We start from the raw sequence: 14,665 nt of genomic DNA, 5'->3' as shown, positions 1-14,665 counted from the left end.
CTTGAATGTTGTCATCGACATCAATCCGGTAATGTTTGTTTAAACTCATCGCAGGACGTGCGTTTATTGCGAGCCCCAGGAGCATTCAAAAAACTCACAAATTATATCTCAGTGAGTCAGAAGATACACGGACAGCTACCACACATCAAGAGGTCGAATAAAAATACAATAAGCAAGCGGTTCAGGTTTCGACTTGTGCATGGAAACTCCTTTGCCTGTGAATTCAATGGTACATTACACGACCTTTGGTATGTCAAAAAGAAGACGAAAAAAAAAGTGCGACGGCCAGAGATACATTAGGTTCCAACTAGTCAAAACCTCAATCATAAGCCATGAATGCTCCAGATAGATTTGAACTATTTATATTACCAGATGGACTTGAAAAGTACGACTCACGAAACTTTCGCGATGATCTTGACGTTGTTTATACTAACTACATATTAGGATAAAGATCACACCCGATTCAAAAGTGCCGAATGCTGCCATCATAAAGATTGAAAGAGAAGATCACACATTAGCTAATTTATTAAGGGCACAACTTCTCAAAGACGATCGTGTTATTTTTGCTGCATATAAAGTGGAACATCCCTTGTTTGCAAATTTTGTCTTGAGAATTCAAACCGAGGATGATTATTCGCCCAAGGACGCTTTGAAAAATGCATGCCAGGCTCTTATTGCTGAGCTCCAGGCCATTAATGACAAATTCCAAAGAGAATGGGCGTTGAAAGGATTGATGTCAAATAACGAGGATGACTTTTGAGGCGAGAAGTGGAGAGGAGAGACAGAGGGCGAGTGGGGTTAAAGGATAAACAATAAAGAGGTTATCAACATCAACATTCAGACTGTCTTTGTTCACAGTTGCAAGTTTACATCCAGAGGCGAGGTTCAGTTCTTGGAAAAGTGTATTGGTTATTACGAAAAGGTTGCTGTTATATGAAGTAAGTAACTTTTTTATTTATGCAAGTATAACGTATGAGCAGATAAAATGCATGTGTATAGCTCTTTAATAGAATCAAATGAAATATTAATAATACAACGAAATGCAGGAAAAGCAACAATCTCAACAGCGACGTCCCAACACTTGTACACTTTTACGGGAGACAAATCTACTCCTCCTTGAATGCCCTTCTCTTGATTGCTTCTTTGATGATGGCAATTTTTTGCAAACATTCTGGAACCAACTCAGAGGGGAAGTTACCATTTTGAAGAACAGAAAACAACGGGTGTGTTTGTGTTAACCGATTAGGCGAAATGTGCGTTATGGCCAATCCTGCTTTCGAAATGCAAATTTTATGATGATCCTTGAAATTGAATTGAAAATTTCCATTTGTCATTTCAAACATGATGTATTCGGAAGTTCTGCTATAGCGCCTCAAGAAAACAATTTCTTTCCTTTCTTCATTATCACTAACTTTTGACAAATTGCTATTCATGTACTTGGCGAAAAAGTCAACAATCTCCAATTGTCTTTTCGCTTGTGCCGGAGGGTGACTCAAGGAATTCTCAATGCACGTCCATCCTTCTCCATCGTGATAAATCAACTCCAAAAATTTATTGGAATTGTGAAGTTTCAACAATGTATTTTCATCATTGAACAAAACCCCAATGTCGTCATTGTTCAATTGATAGGAGAAACCATACTTGTTTGAGTAGTCTACCCATTTGCTGATCAACGTGGGATTCTCACACACCGGAAGTTCGAACTGATCAATGCTTTCGTGTCTGGAATGCTCCAACCTTCTAATGTTTTGATATGTTTCAAAACAAGTTTGATTAAGGCGTTTAATAGTGGTGGAAAAGTGAGAGTTGAAATTGACACGTCTAGGTCTCCCGATTTGCTCCGGATCAACTTCACGATACTTATTTTTGGTATCATTTGGTGATAAAGACTCTGGAAGCAAGGCACGTGGTTGTTCGGAATGCAAGTCAGACCTTAAGATCTCAACTGGGTCTTTACTCTTTGGTGTATAAATGCCAGCCATATCTTTGGCATGCTTGAAATTCATGCCAGATTGCACTCTGGAAATCTGATCGAGTCCTTGTGGGGTTTCGCTCAAACTGATATCACGAGTTTTATCAGGGAATGGACCCTTGAACCATTCGTAACTCAATATCTCATCAATAGTGGGTCTGTTCAAAGGATTCAAGCTCAATAAATCTTTGATCAAAATCTTGGCCGACTCCGAAATGGGTTTATCATCGGGGAAGTAATATTCTGTTTTCTTAATTCTTTCGTAAATGACATTGACATCTTTAGCCTGGAAGGGAGGCTTGCCCACAAGCAAAGCGTACATCATAATCCCTATTGCCCATATATCCACTTCAAAACTGTGACCAGTGTTTTTGCCACCCAACACTTCAGGTGCAATGTAGTTTGGAGTACCACAAACTGTGTACTTCTTTGAATCAGTTGATGGTAAAACAGATGCAAGTCCAAAATCACCGATTTTCAAATTCATGTCTGGATCAAAGAATATGTTGCCCAATTTCAAATCTCTATGGATCACTCTCCTCGAATGCAAATATTTGATGGCACCAACAACCTGAACCATAAACAACCGAACTTCAGGCTCCGATACCCTTTTCCTATTCTTTAAAAGTTCCATTAAGGATTGGTTTGGACATATTTCAAGAAGAATGTAGACATTCACGTCGTCCTCAAAACAATCAACAAAATTGACAATATTTGGATGCTTCAACGACTTGTGAATCTTGATTTCAGACAAAAGTTTAGTCTTTGTCTTTTCATTCTTGATAGAAGCTTTGGCAACAGTCTTTGCAGCGTATATTTGACCAGAAGCATCCTTCATTTGAAAACAACGAGCAAAACCACCTTCACCTAAGAAATTTCCACGACGATAGTCTCTACCATTTCTTGTTCTAACAATGGAAGGTGGAGTCTTGCATAATGCTGATAACTTCTCTTTCTTCTTCTTTGCTTGCTGTTTCTGTTCCGGTATGGGGTCTTTTGCCCGCCTGACACCTTTGATTGGGGTAATGTTGTTTGATCTGGCATTCAATTGGCCACCGTTTAGTGGTTGCAATGGTTGTGAACGAAGCGCTGACATAACGAATGAGGAGAAAGATGTAACGATGGGAACTTGTTATTTGATGAATTAGATGCAAAATTGACAATGTAGATTTGGCCTGGTGTTTTAATCAACTAGTTTTATGGACAATTATATATATGATAGGATACAATGTGATGGATGGGATACACTTCTTTCCAACTTGTAAACACTGTTCAGCTCCAATTTGTTTCCTACGCAATGCCTTTTCAACGAAATGAACGAAAAGCTAATCAAAACCTTTTGACTCGAAACTTGTTTGACAAATGTAAAAATATAATTGGAATATGCTGAGTACTTTTCCGTACTTTTGGTTCCATATATAAACCGTTTGTACTTGTACAACTAGTACTTGAGAAGATCTTGCGTATTGAGTATTGATGCGTGGATGTATTTCTTTTTGCGTTTATTTACATTCATTCCCAATTGAGTTTGTTTGTTTTTTAATCATCTCAATTTAGTTAATGTATCACGTGCACCTTCCTAATCAAGCAATTTAAATACATGTACACAGATAAATACGATATTGTTGTGAATTCATTCATTTTAAATTAATTTGGGACAGCTCCATACCCTTATGTGAAATTCTCAGAGACAAAGGGTAATTGGCTGCTATTGCGTTCTAAATGATTGCAAAGGTATTTGTGTATTGCACACTACGAAGAAAAATTTGTATCCAGCCTCATGATTCAATCAATTGAGATAGCCTTTGCAGCCAGGAGCACCACACAAACATCGAATACGTTCTTCATCATTGGTTTCCCTTTCAAATTTATAATCATAGGTCAACTCTTCATTCGCTTCAATGTCTCTAAGAGCATAAATGACAATTCGCTTCTTACCTTCAACTTTAATGATTTTAGCTGTACAACTCGGGTTACAACAATGATTAATAAATCGAGCAATGCCTCCCTTCTTTGTTGCATCAATAACTGTATTTTCATCAATTCGAAATAGATAAGAGGAACCGATACCTGTTCGCAAATAGCTTTTCTCTCGATGCTCAGCCACTTGTTGTCGAATTCTTTCTCCAACATACTCAATAATCATCTCCTTAGCCGCAATAGGCTCCATAGCATAAAGACCCCAGTTATGGATTGTTGACCTAGCAAAAGTGACAGGCTTTTTACGCTTGGTGAGCGCATTCAAGGACATCACTTCCGATTCAGAACCGATTTGTGCGGTAATATCTGCCGCAAACCTTCTGTTGTTTGCCCTATTGACCCTGGAGCTTTGCAACACATTATTGCTGTCAGCGGGTTTTTCGTCATCATCTTCTTCATACTGAACAGTCTTGATAGGCTTATTTGCCTTCCTACGATGTGGCAAATACTCAACTTTGTCCACTTCAGAAATCTTTTTGAAACCATCACTCTTGAATGAGCCGGTGATTGAGTCAAGTCTAGAAGGCAATTCTTCCAATATATCTTCATGTTCATCAACCTCAAGTGAACCTGTAGTGTTGGCATTCTGTTTCCACGCCCAATAGTCTATATGTGACAAATTAACCCCCTCAACATCAGCTAAAACCGTATTTGCTAACTCCAAGTCCTCACCATCGACTATGTTTTCTTGAAGACCCTTCAAGTCAGTGATTATGGATGTCAGAGAGACTGGATACACAGTTGATGGCTTACCCTCAGTAGGGCCATACTTTGAATCCACAATATCAGTCTGTGACTCAGGTTCATTCTCTTCATCTGCAATTTCTTCTGGCTCTTCCAAATCTTCCATTTGTTCATCCCCAGAAGAAATAATATCATATGATACCTGTAGCTTCGATTTTTGTCGTTTAGCAGCAGGCTCATCAATTTCAGAGTCCTCAGCAACGCTAGTTGCAGTTGAGCTACGAACTCTTTTTAGTGGCTCAGCCAAGGGCGTCATGGACCCACTCACCGATTCATAAAGGTCATCATTATCAATCTCCTCCTCATCCTCGTCAAGGTTCAAGGCATGCAGCATAGGAATAATCGGGCGTTTATTGCCCCTTCTACTTTCTTTAAGTCTTTCCTCAGCTCTTTTAAAATACGGAATCTTTTCCTGCAACTCCCTCTTCTGCTTCTCTAGAATGGACATGGCATTTTGTTTCAAATCCATATTTGACATTACCAGCTTGGACTTCAATGCTTGTTCTTTCTCTTTTGCCTTGAGTTCTTCGACCAATGCTGGGTAACGATCGTGATCCAAAAGACTCAAAATTTGCGGCGCTATTATTCGCTCTCGAATGTCCTTTACCAAGAAAGTTTCAAATTCCTTGATTAGAATGTTTGTGGCTTCATTGATGACACTATTGCTAAAGTCATTCTCCTTCTCAACCTCCTGATAGTGCTCAGGGATAGCCATTTCCATTACCAATCTGAACTCATAAAAATGGCGACAATCCTCGTTTTGGAAACACCTCTCACATTCTTTTAAGGAGTTGAACACAATATAGAAGCCTGTTTTGTCAGACAAAACTCTAGTCCAGTCATATTTTTTAAAAGCTCGTTTTATTTCTTGCGATGATACCTTCTTTGTTGAGACGTACTTGTCATGAATAAGTAGGTAGGGCCGATTCTTGACATACTTTTTCAAATCGTCGGGCAAAAAATTACCTTGAACAACTTTGTTGCCGTGCCTCTTGGACAAAACGGTGGTATCACGCTGATAATGAGTGGTCCCACCATCAGAAATCACAGCTATTTCGAGCTCCTTTTCCCGCAATTTTTCAGTCTCCTCCTTCTTCTTCCTCTCCTCTTCAAGTTTTTTCTGCTCCTCTGCGATTCTCTGTTGTTCGAGTTTTTTCTGCTCCTCAAGTTTCTCCAATCGCCGCTTTTCTTCCTCCTCTTCTCTCTTTTTTTGTTGTTGAATGATTTTGCCTCTTGCTAAATTTATTTTCAGATTCAAAAAATCATCTTGATTATCATTCAAAGCAATTTTTAGTAGATTCCCATCAATTTTTATGGAATCTCGTTTAACGGTTTGAATGAACTTCTCTGCCAATGAGTTTGACTTTTCAGTGCTTCCTTGGTATTTGAAAGTGGCAACGCCTAAAGGAACTCCGTATTTCGGATCATCAAATGTCTTGAGGTTTTCTATACCGGATTCAAAGCTTGCGAGAAAGTTTTTCAAAAAGGTTTCATTGATACTTATTGGAAGATCCCAGATTACCAATGTAGTGAGCGGTGCTTCACCTATGGAATCCAGATCATATATGAATTTCGCTTGGGGTAGTTGTTTGAAAGGGAACTTGGACGACTTTTTGTTTGGCTTTTGTAAGTAGTTGGCCAAGCTCGGTAGTCGGGGATCTTGAGGCTTGTCAACCCCTTCTCCATTGAATCGTACTTTTTTCGACTTCAATTTTGATTCACTCTTTGATAGACTAGGATCTAGTTCGGGATCGTACATCACCTTATAGTTTTTGCCACCCTCTAGTTTTGTTGAAGACTCTAAATTCCTTGTGCAATCACGATGGTGAGCTAGTTTATTGTATTCCAAGTCCCTTTGATTAACTCCGGTTCTCGTGTTGGTATTAGAATAAGCCTCAGATTGTGAACCATTGGTACTGGCAGATAAAGGAGTATTTCGCCCTGAATTTTCGGCAGAATCCCATCGCGACAGTCGCCCCTGATAACCTTTTGTGTACTCTGTCCTATCGCGATGATGATGATAGCGATGGTGATCGGGCTTTCCCTCATCTATATGTAGTGAATGTACAGGCAGCGGGTTGGAGTCTCGAGGCCCACCTTGAGAAGGGGCTACCGAGCGATTCGGCCTATATGATTCATACCGTTCCCTTCGCTGCCCGTACCTATGGCTGTAATAGCCACCACCGTAAGACATGTTCCTTGTGGTAATCCTCTGTATTGATACTCCACAAACAATCCTAAAAATTTAGCAGACACTTCAAGCCTTGTCAGTGGTTCAATATGGAAGACACGCAAGCTGCTGTCTCTTTTCAAGTATATATACAAATGAAGTACCGGTAGCAAGAGAAGTCTTGATAGATTAACTCTTTCCGGTTTTTCTTTTTTTTTGTTTTTATCTGACAAGTTTTAGTTGAATTTTTTTTTTATATTTTTATTTTTATTTTTTTAATCGCATTTCTTTAGACGCATTTCATCGCGCATCTCCGTGGTTCTGGAGAGGATCAGACTTACGAACCTACATCATGCTTTGCAATGGGGTTAAGATTACTCAATTAGAGTTGTATATACTAACCTCGTTTTTTCAAAAAGCAAAGTCTTCTTTAATTCTACCCATCGCCAATCTACTTAGTTCTGATATGTTTCAATGGACCAGATGAGTGGTAAAAGTTGGCAGCATATTCCTTCTTTCTGAAGTGTAACTTCTTGGGCTCCTGGACGTAATGGTCCCAACCTTGGTTCTCGGCAAACCTAATAGCAGCTTCCTTGGTGTCGAATTTCATTATAGTTCCTTGCATGTAATCGGAGGATGATTGATACCCAATCAAGTCGTTCTCCCATCTGTTGCCTTTACCCAAAACGTCCCAGTCCAACTTCCAGTTGTGACCATTGTGGTGTCCTGATTGTGTGGCTGGCTTGGCTTCTTGATATATCCTGACTACCCTACTAGTAACAAGGTCTCTTGGGGCACCTGATACGATTTCTTTCCCAGCAGAATCTGTAGGCTTGGCCAATTCTGAATTCCTTATGATTGCTGTAGATGCAAAGCTACGAGCAAATATTGCAGGCTTGATTATAACTCTTGATAACATTTGGAAAAGATCTGATTAGCTGTAGGCACAATACGTATACTAGTTGTGCTTCGATTGTAAAGTATAGATATGTATGGCTCTGTCAATATGATGACCGTGTGCACACTAGAGCAGATACAAAGATATATTCTTCTGGTGGATTGCGTAACTGTTAAAGGAAAAAATTTGGTTGGTTGAATTATTCTTTGACGTAAAAAAAAAACTTTGAATGTCGAAAAAATGAAACTCCTGACAATTATCTCTGAAAAATATGAACATGTGAACGACTAGATTTGATATAACGCAATACCTCTGCTTTGTTAACCATAATGGCGTCGAATCAGATCAACCAGTCCATCAAGGACATCATCCCTTCATATTCTGGTGAAAATCGACGCAAGCTATCAACTTACATCGACTCATTATACAATATAAGTTTACGCAAGAGTGGTTCCTTGCCTAACAATGCGGAGATCGGACGTTACCACTTGTGCACATTTGTGATTGCTGAGAAATTTCAAACAATATTCAATCTACCGACACCAGATGTGACGAAAATACCGATAAAGCCCCAAGTCGTGATGCGTCTATTGGACGACTTTCGTGAATTGGTCAATCAAATGTCTGCTGCTAGTACGCCAACCTCAAGCCCTAGGAAGCGTCAGTCCACTCCTTTGAAAAATTCAGCGCCGAATAACCCAGAAAAGCAGTCTGGATCCCCATTGAAGAAGCTTAAAGCAGCAGCAGTAGCAGGGGATTTGGAAGAGAATAATGACGATGACAAGCCCTCAAGCCCTCCTGGTAAAAAGACAAAATCTTCATTTGTGAACAAAACCAACACACCCACAAGAGGAAACTACAAATACACGTTCAAACTTGTTCTGCTTAGCGAATTCATCACATTTTGCAACACCTTCTACATCCCTAGCAAATACACTGTCCAAATGTTGTCCACTTTTTATTCTCACAAACACAAGTTTGCAAAGAAGAGTGATTGGTCATTAGCATGTGGGATAGTTTACACAGCCTATATTCGAATAAATCACAGGCTACTACACGACAAGATTGGGGCAAAAGCCGAGTTTATGAATTTGCTTTTGCAATATCAAAAGGGGGCATTGCTGAAGGCATCTCTTCAATCGTGGTGTACTTTAATCGAAGAGTGGATTAGGGAGGAGCCATGGGTGCAAGACATTGAAAAGCAGTATATGTATGGCAACGAGGCGTTAATGGAAAAGACCTTGAATGATGAGTACATTGGCATGATTGGGGAAGGTTGGGACTTGATGGAGCGTTTTGGTGCAATGATTCATGGGGAGGTATTATACCAGTCTGATACTCAAAACAAATACTTTGCTACATGGTCAAAGAAAATAGTTGGAGATTTATAGAAATAATCTTATACGCGTGCGTTTTATAGAGACTTCTCACTTCACAGAATGGGGTTAATCATCGCGATTGCAAAAAAAAAAAAGAAACAATACAAAATATGAAAAAAAAAATTCTCGTTCTGCGTAGACGTTTCATCAACAACTTCCCAAACCACATAACACTATGAAAAGGGAGGGTGACTTGTATATAAATGGAAGCACAAAGAGGTCCAAAGGTGATCCGGGTCTCGCAGATTTGGACGGTATCGAAGCAGCTGAGGAAGACATAATTTTGGAGTCGGATTCATCAGACGCATCAGTGATACCACCACAACCACCAGTGTTAGATGTCGCATTATCCAACAGTAATCAGTGGCAAGAAACCATCAAAAAAGTCGTAAACTCTGTAGTTTCAATACAGTTTTCGCATGTGGCACCATTCGATACAGAAACAGCAATAGTCAGTGAAGCTACGGGATTTGTCGTGGATGCAGAACGAGGATTGATCTTGACTAACAGACATGTGGTTGGACCAGGTCCATTCACGGGATACATTGTGTTTGATAATCATGAATCAGTCGATGTTAAACCAATATATAGAGACCCTGTTCATGATTTTGGGTTTCTACAATTTGATACCAAGGAGGTTAAGTATTTGGAATTGAGTCAACTCGATCTAGAACCTACATTAGCCAAAGTTGGTACAGAAATTAGGGTTGTTGGTAATGATAATGGTGAGAAGCTTTCCATACTTGCTGGTATTATCTCCAGAATTGACCGAAATGCTCCTGACTATGGAGCATTAACTTACAATGATTTCAATACAGAGTACATACAAGCAGCAGCATCAGCCACTGGAGGATCATCAGGGTCCCCAGTGGTGAATGAAGATGGGAAATGTGTTGCCTTACAAGCAGGGGGATCTACTGAAGCATCAACGGATTTCTTTTTGCTTGTAAATAGACCAAAGAGAGCACTTCAATGTATACAGGAGGATAAACCAATCACCAGAGGAGACATTCAAGTGGAATGGGAGTTGAAGCCTTTTAATGAATGCTCTAGATTTGGATTGACTGCCGAAGCTGAGACCCTCGCAAGAAAGACATTTCCCGATAAGATTGGATTGTTGGTAGCAGAGTTGGTTTTACCTGAAGGTCCAGCTGATGGTTTGATTAAGGAGGGAGACACATTGATTTCAATTAATGGGGAGTTTGTATCGACATTTATCAGGGTTGATGAAATACTTGATGAAAATGTCGGTAAGGAATTGGAATTTGTCGTGCAACGAAGTGGAGTTGAAATGAAACAGCTCATTAAAGTTGGTGACCTACACGCCATAACACCAAATAGATATGTGCAAGTTGCAGGTGCATCATTCAATGACCTTTCGTATCAAGTTGCTCGGTGTTATTGCTTGCCAGTGAGAGGATTATACGTAAATGACGGAGCAGGATCGTATGAATTTTCAAATCAAGATCCATTTGGGTACTTGGTGGAGACTGTTGATGATAAATCAGTTGCTAATTTAGACGAATTTGTCGAAGTGATGAAAAAATTACCCGATTGTTCAAGAGTGCCTGTCACGTATCGTCATGTATCTGATATGAATGCCGAGTATGTTCAGACTATATACATAGATAGACATTGGTACACGTCTTTCAAAATGGCTACAAGGAATGACAAGACTGGGTTATGGGATTTTGTATCATTGCAGGATAAACCGCTACCGCCAATTGCACCAACTCCACAGAATGCTAAATACGTGGATATACCATTCAACGATCCCAGCAAAGAAGAAATTTCGAAATTGGTCAGGTCATTTGTGCAAATTAGGACATTATGTCCTAGTGGTGTTGATTCGCACCCATTTAAAAAGGATATTTGCTACGGTGTTGTCGTTGATGCTGCAAATGGATACGTATTAACATCACGGCGCTTTGTTCCTCACTACATGTGTGATATATTTGTTGTATTTGCAGAATCAATTGATGTTGCTGGAAAAGTTGTGTTTTTGCATCCACACTTGAACTATGCCATAATCAAATATGACCCAAGCTTGATACTAGCTGATGTGCAAACACCAAAATTCTCGGATTTGCCTTTGAAGCGAGGTGATGATGTGTTTTTTGTGGGGTACAATTACAATTTAAGATTGGTTACTGATGATGTTAAAGTCAGTTCAATTGCATCATTGAATGTAACTGCCAATACGATGGCACCACGTTATAGAGGTACTAATTTAGAGTGCATTTTGTTGGATAGTAAGATTACCCAAGAGTGCGGAACTGGTATATTAGTGGATCGTGATGGAACGGTGAGAGCATTTTGGTTGTCGTATTTGGGAGAGTCTAATGATGTATCCTACAAAATGGGTTTGGATGTCACTGATGTCGAGGACGTTATAAAGCTGCTTGAAAAAAATGAGGTCCCATTGGAGTTGAGAATGTTGAGTGCTGAATTTGCCTCGACAACTGTTTTCCAAGGAAGAACGAGAGGCGTACCGCAATCATGGATCGGTAAATTCGAAGAAGGGGCAGAAGACCTGATTAGATTTTTATCAGTTGACAGGATTGCTGCACCAAGCTTGTCAGATAAACCAAATCCATTGAGAGTTGGTGACATAATCCTCTCTGTAAATGACACATTGGTGCGAAGCTTGAGAGATTTTGCACCAATGTATCACAACGAGTATCTCAATTTCAAAATCATTCGTCAAAAGAAAGAGTTGGATTTGACTGTACCTACTATAGAAACCGCCACATTGGACACATCACATGTTGTATTTTGGTCGGGAGCATTGCTACAAAAGCCTCATTATGGAGTAAGACAACTAATGACAAAAATTCCATCAGAAGTATTTGTTACTGATAAAAGTTCATGTGGTCCTGCACATCAATACGGAATTGTCCCAGTTAGTTTTATAACTCATGTCAATGATCAAGAGACTAAAGATTTAACAAGTTTTATCAATGTGGTGAAATGCATTCCGGACAAGACATATATAAAACTCAGAATAGTGTCTTTTGATAATATCCCTGCTGCAATTTCTTTGAAAACTGATTATCACTACTTTCCAACCACCGAGCTTCTAAGAGACAACACAAGTGGGAAATGGGAAACTATAAAGCATGAGCAAATCAAAGCATCTGATTAGGATATATGTATGTATGTACAAGGATTTTAAATAGACACATGTAGTTCAAGCATGCGGATACATCTTCTTTAAATACCCCCCTTCTTTCTTAACCGTTGTCATTCCTCTTAAATGTTTCAATGATGGTGCACTAAACCTACCCAAACCATGATTCAATCCAGCGTGTTTTCTCTTTAATCCTGAAGTACGTTTGATTAGCCTGCTTGTTATCGCTTTATGTGACTTCATTTTCGTCCTAATTTGGAGCAAGTTTGGATTAATGCATTGTTGGAAAAGTGTGGATCTGAATGATATATTCAGGAAAAAGTTCAACATTGTGAGGTAAAAGGCTATTTATCTGGTATGGTTCCAGTGTCGTTTTTGGTGAAAATTTTTTGACTGATTGGGAAATACTTCTACGTGAATACATGCTACCATATGAGTCTCACCAATGTTTATTTCTATAACATCTATGAAAAAGTCTATAAAGTACAAACAATCAGCTAATCAACAATGTAAACTCTTCCTTCGTAGGGGGTTAAATTATCTTCGTCGAGGTCATCTTTGCCAATATTAACATTGATCAATTTGTACTCTCCGTCAATCAATTTATTGAATTTGGCGGATTCTTTAGAAAAGTTGAGCACAATATAAGCTTTTGGATACTCAGAGTTAGGCAAGCTCTTGACATAGGTGAAAACTCGTTCATTATCAAAATCCAAGATTCCGAATGATCCATATATCAACAAATCCTTATACTCTTTTCTCACTTTCAATGATTTCTTCCAAAAGTTCAATAATGAGTTTGGATCATCAATTTGACTGGCAACATTGATGTCCTTATAATTTGGATTGACTTTAGTCCAAGGTTCGTATTCAGAAAATCCAGCAAATTCGGAATCGTCCCATTGCATTGGGGATCTAGCATGGTCTCTAGCCAACAAGTTGATAAGATCCATAAGTTTCTCTTCCTTTTGTGGAAAATCAGGATCGGACCCGTACTTCTCTTTAAAAGTGTTGTAGTAGTTGATGGTATTGATATCTTTATACGCTTCAATGGGCCACTCTCTTGGCAAATTGGTCATACCAATTTCTTGCCCTTGGTAGATGAATAAGGTACCAGTTAAAGTGGTTTGTAAAAGGGCCAACAATTTACCGCTCTTAGCTAGATACTTTTTATCACCAAATCTCGTGATGCTTCTTGGTTGATCGTGGTTCTCAATAAATACAGTTGACCAAGCATCTGTACCTTCGATGAAGTCACATTGGTCTTGTACCGCTTTTTTGAAATCTTTCAAGTCAAACCCATAATACCTGAATCTGTCATTCTTATCTGATCCAACATCAACAGTGTCAAACAAGAAGATCATATTCATTTCCTTTTCGGAAGCACTAACATATTTCAAAGCTTGCTCTCTGGAGCAATGTCCAACTTCACCCACAGTCATTACATCATATTTGGAAGTGACCTTATTGAACATTTCCTTGTGGAATTCATGAATTCTAGGACCACTTGATGTGTATTTGTCGCTTGGCTGATAATATTGGTCCTTGTAAACAACGGGCGCATCAAGGAATCTTTGATCTTTTGAGTACAAACAAGCAGTATCAATTCTGAATCCATCAACTCCACGGTCAAACCAGAACTTCAAAGCAGTGTCGTAAATGGCATTCCTGGTTTCTTCATTTTCCCAGTTCAAATCTGGTTGAGTACTGGCAAATAACCTTAAAAAGTACTCATCAGTGGCTTCATCGTATTCCCAAGCAGATCCAGAAAAGTACGACAACCAGTTGTTTGGTGGTAATCTATTTCCTTTTTCGTCATACCTTGGCTTTTTCCAAATGTACCAGTCTCTTTTTGGGTTGTCCAAGGATGATCTGGATTCTTTGAACCACTCGTGTTCCGATGAAGTGTGATTGATAACCAAGTCAGCAATGATTTTCATACCACGTTCGTGACAACCGTCAATCAATTTTTGCATATCTTCCAAGGTACCGTATCTATGATAGATGTTCTGATAATCACTAATATCGTAGCCCATGTCATCTTGTGGTGAATCATATTGAGGACTGAGCCAAATGATATCAACAAAATCCTTCAAGTAGTCCAATTTGGAAATGATACCGGGAATGTCACCACAAGCGCCATCGAATGTCTTATCATTTCCAGTGTATCTTCCTTTTAACCCTTTTGCAAATGTAGCTGGGTAAATTTGATAAATTGTAGCGTCTTTCCACCAGGTGTAATCAATAGTCATTTTTGATTATGTGAGTCTAAGTTATTGTAATATCTTTGTTGTATTGATAGAAACAAGTCTAATTAAGTGAAAGATAGTGTTACCTTTTATAATCTCTGTTGTAGCTTAGTATCTTGATAATCAGCTCTGTAGTGTCTAAA

At 39.1% G+C, this 14,665-nt stretch overlaps 8 protein-coding genes across 8 annotated transcripts; 3 read left to right on the top strand and 5 right to left on the bottom strand. All coding sequences in view use genetic code 12, as the record gives it.

The window, feature by feature from the left end:
* Nucleotides 1–332: 332 nt before the first annotated feature.
* Nucleotides 333–760, top strand: RPB11 (DNA-directed RNA polymerase II core subunit; the record flags this gene model as incomplete). Its single annotated transcript, XM_036807289.1, has 2 exons — nt 333–385; nt 445–760. 2 exons carry the CDS (start codon nt 333–335, stop codon nt 758–760), a joined length of 369 nt encoding a protein of 122 aa, XP_036664141.1.
* Nucleotides 761–1,106: 346 nt separating this feature from the next.
* Nucleotides 1,107–3,068, bottom strand: CDC5 (polo kinase; the record flags this gene model as incomplete). The annotated part of the gene is made up of 1 exon (XM_036807288.1): nt 1,107–3,068. The coding sequence occupies one exon, from the start codon at nt 3,066–3,068 to the stop codon at nt 1,107–1,109; it is 1,962 nt and encodes a 653-aa protein (XP_036664140.1).
* Nucleotides 3,069–3,761: 693 nt separating this feature from the next.
* SET1 (histone methyltransferase) lies at nt 3,762–6,890 on the bottom strand (the record flags this gene model as incomplete). Its single annotated transcript, XM_036807287.1, has 1 exon — nt 3,762–6,890. One exon carries the CDS (start codon nt 6,888–6,890, stop codon nt 3,762–3,764), a length of 3,129 nt encoding a protein of 1,042 aa, XP_036664139.1.
* Nucleotides 6,891–7,317: 427 nt separating this feature from the next.
* On the bottom strand, nt 7,318–7,785 carry CPAR2_109970 (uncharacterized protein; the record flags this gene model as incomplete). Its single annotated transcript, XM_036807286.1, has 1 exon — nt 7,318–7,785. The coding sequence occupies one exon, from the start codon at nt 7,783–7,785 to the stop codon at nt 7,318–7,320; it is 468 nt and encodes a 155-aa protein (XP_036664138.1).
* Nucleotides 7,786–8,093: 308 nt separating this feature from the next.
* On the top strand, nt 8,094–9,155 carry CPAR2_109960 (origin recognition complex subunit 6; the record flags this gene model as incomplete). The annotated part of the gene is made up of 1 exon (XM_036807285.1): nt 8,094–9,155. The coding sequence occupies one exon, from the start codon at nt 8,094–8,096 to the stop codon at nt 9,153–9,155; it is 1,062 nt and encodes a 353-aa protein (XP_036664137.1).
* A 163-nt stretch (nt 9,156–9,318) lies between these two features.
* NMA111 (Nma111p) lies at nt 9,319–12,288 on the top strand (the record flags this gene model as incomplete). Its single annotated transcript, XM_036807284.1, has 1 exon — nt 9,319–12,288. The coding sequence occupies one exon, from the start codon at nt 9,319–9,321 to the stop codon at nt 12,286–12,288; it is 2,970 nt and encodes a 989-aa protein (XP_036664136.1).
* A 45-nt stretch (nt 12,289–12,333) lies between these two features.
* CPAR2_109940 (uncharacterized protein) lies at nt 12,334–12,603 on the bottom strand (the record flags this gene model as incomplete). The annotated part of the gene is made up of 1 exon (XM_036807283.1): nt 12,334–12,603. One exon carries the CDS (start codon nt 12,601–12,603, stop codon nt 12,334–12,336), a length of 270 nt encoding a protein of 89 aa, XP_036664135.1.
* A 167-nt stretch (nt 12,604–12,770) lies between these two features.
* On the bottom strand, nt 12,771–14,525 carry CPAR2_109930 (alpha-glucosidase; the record flags this gene model as incomplete). Its single annotated transcript, XM_036807282.1, has 1 exon — nt 12,771–14,525. One exon carries the CDS (start codon nt 14,523–14,525, stop codon nt 12,771–12,773), a length of 1,755 nt encoding a protein of 584 aa, XP_036664134.1.
* Nucleotides 14,526–14,665: the final 140 nt, after the last annotated feature.

The sequence above is a fragment of the Candida parapsilosis genome, contig 005569, assembly GCF_000182765.1.
Source record: "Candida parapsilosis strain CDC317 annotated contig 005569".
Taxonomy (NCBI): domain Eukaryota; kingdom Fungi; phylum Ascomycota; class Pichiomycetes; order Serinales; family Debaryomycetaceae; genus Lodderomyces; species Lodderomyces parapsilosis.
This window is presented reverse-complemented; position numbering and strand designations above follow the sequence as displayed.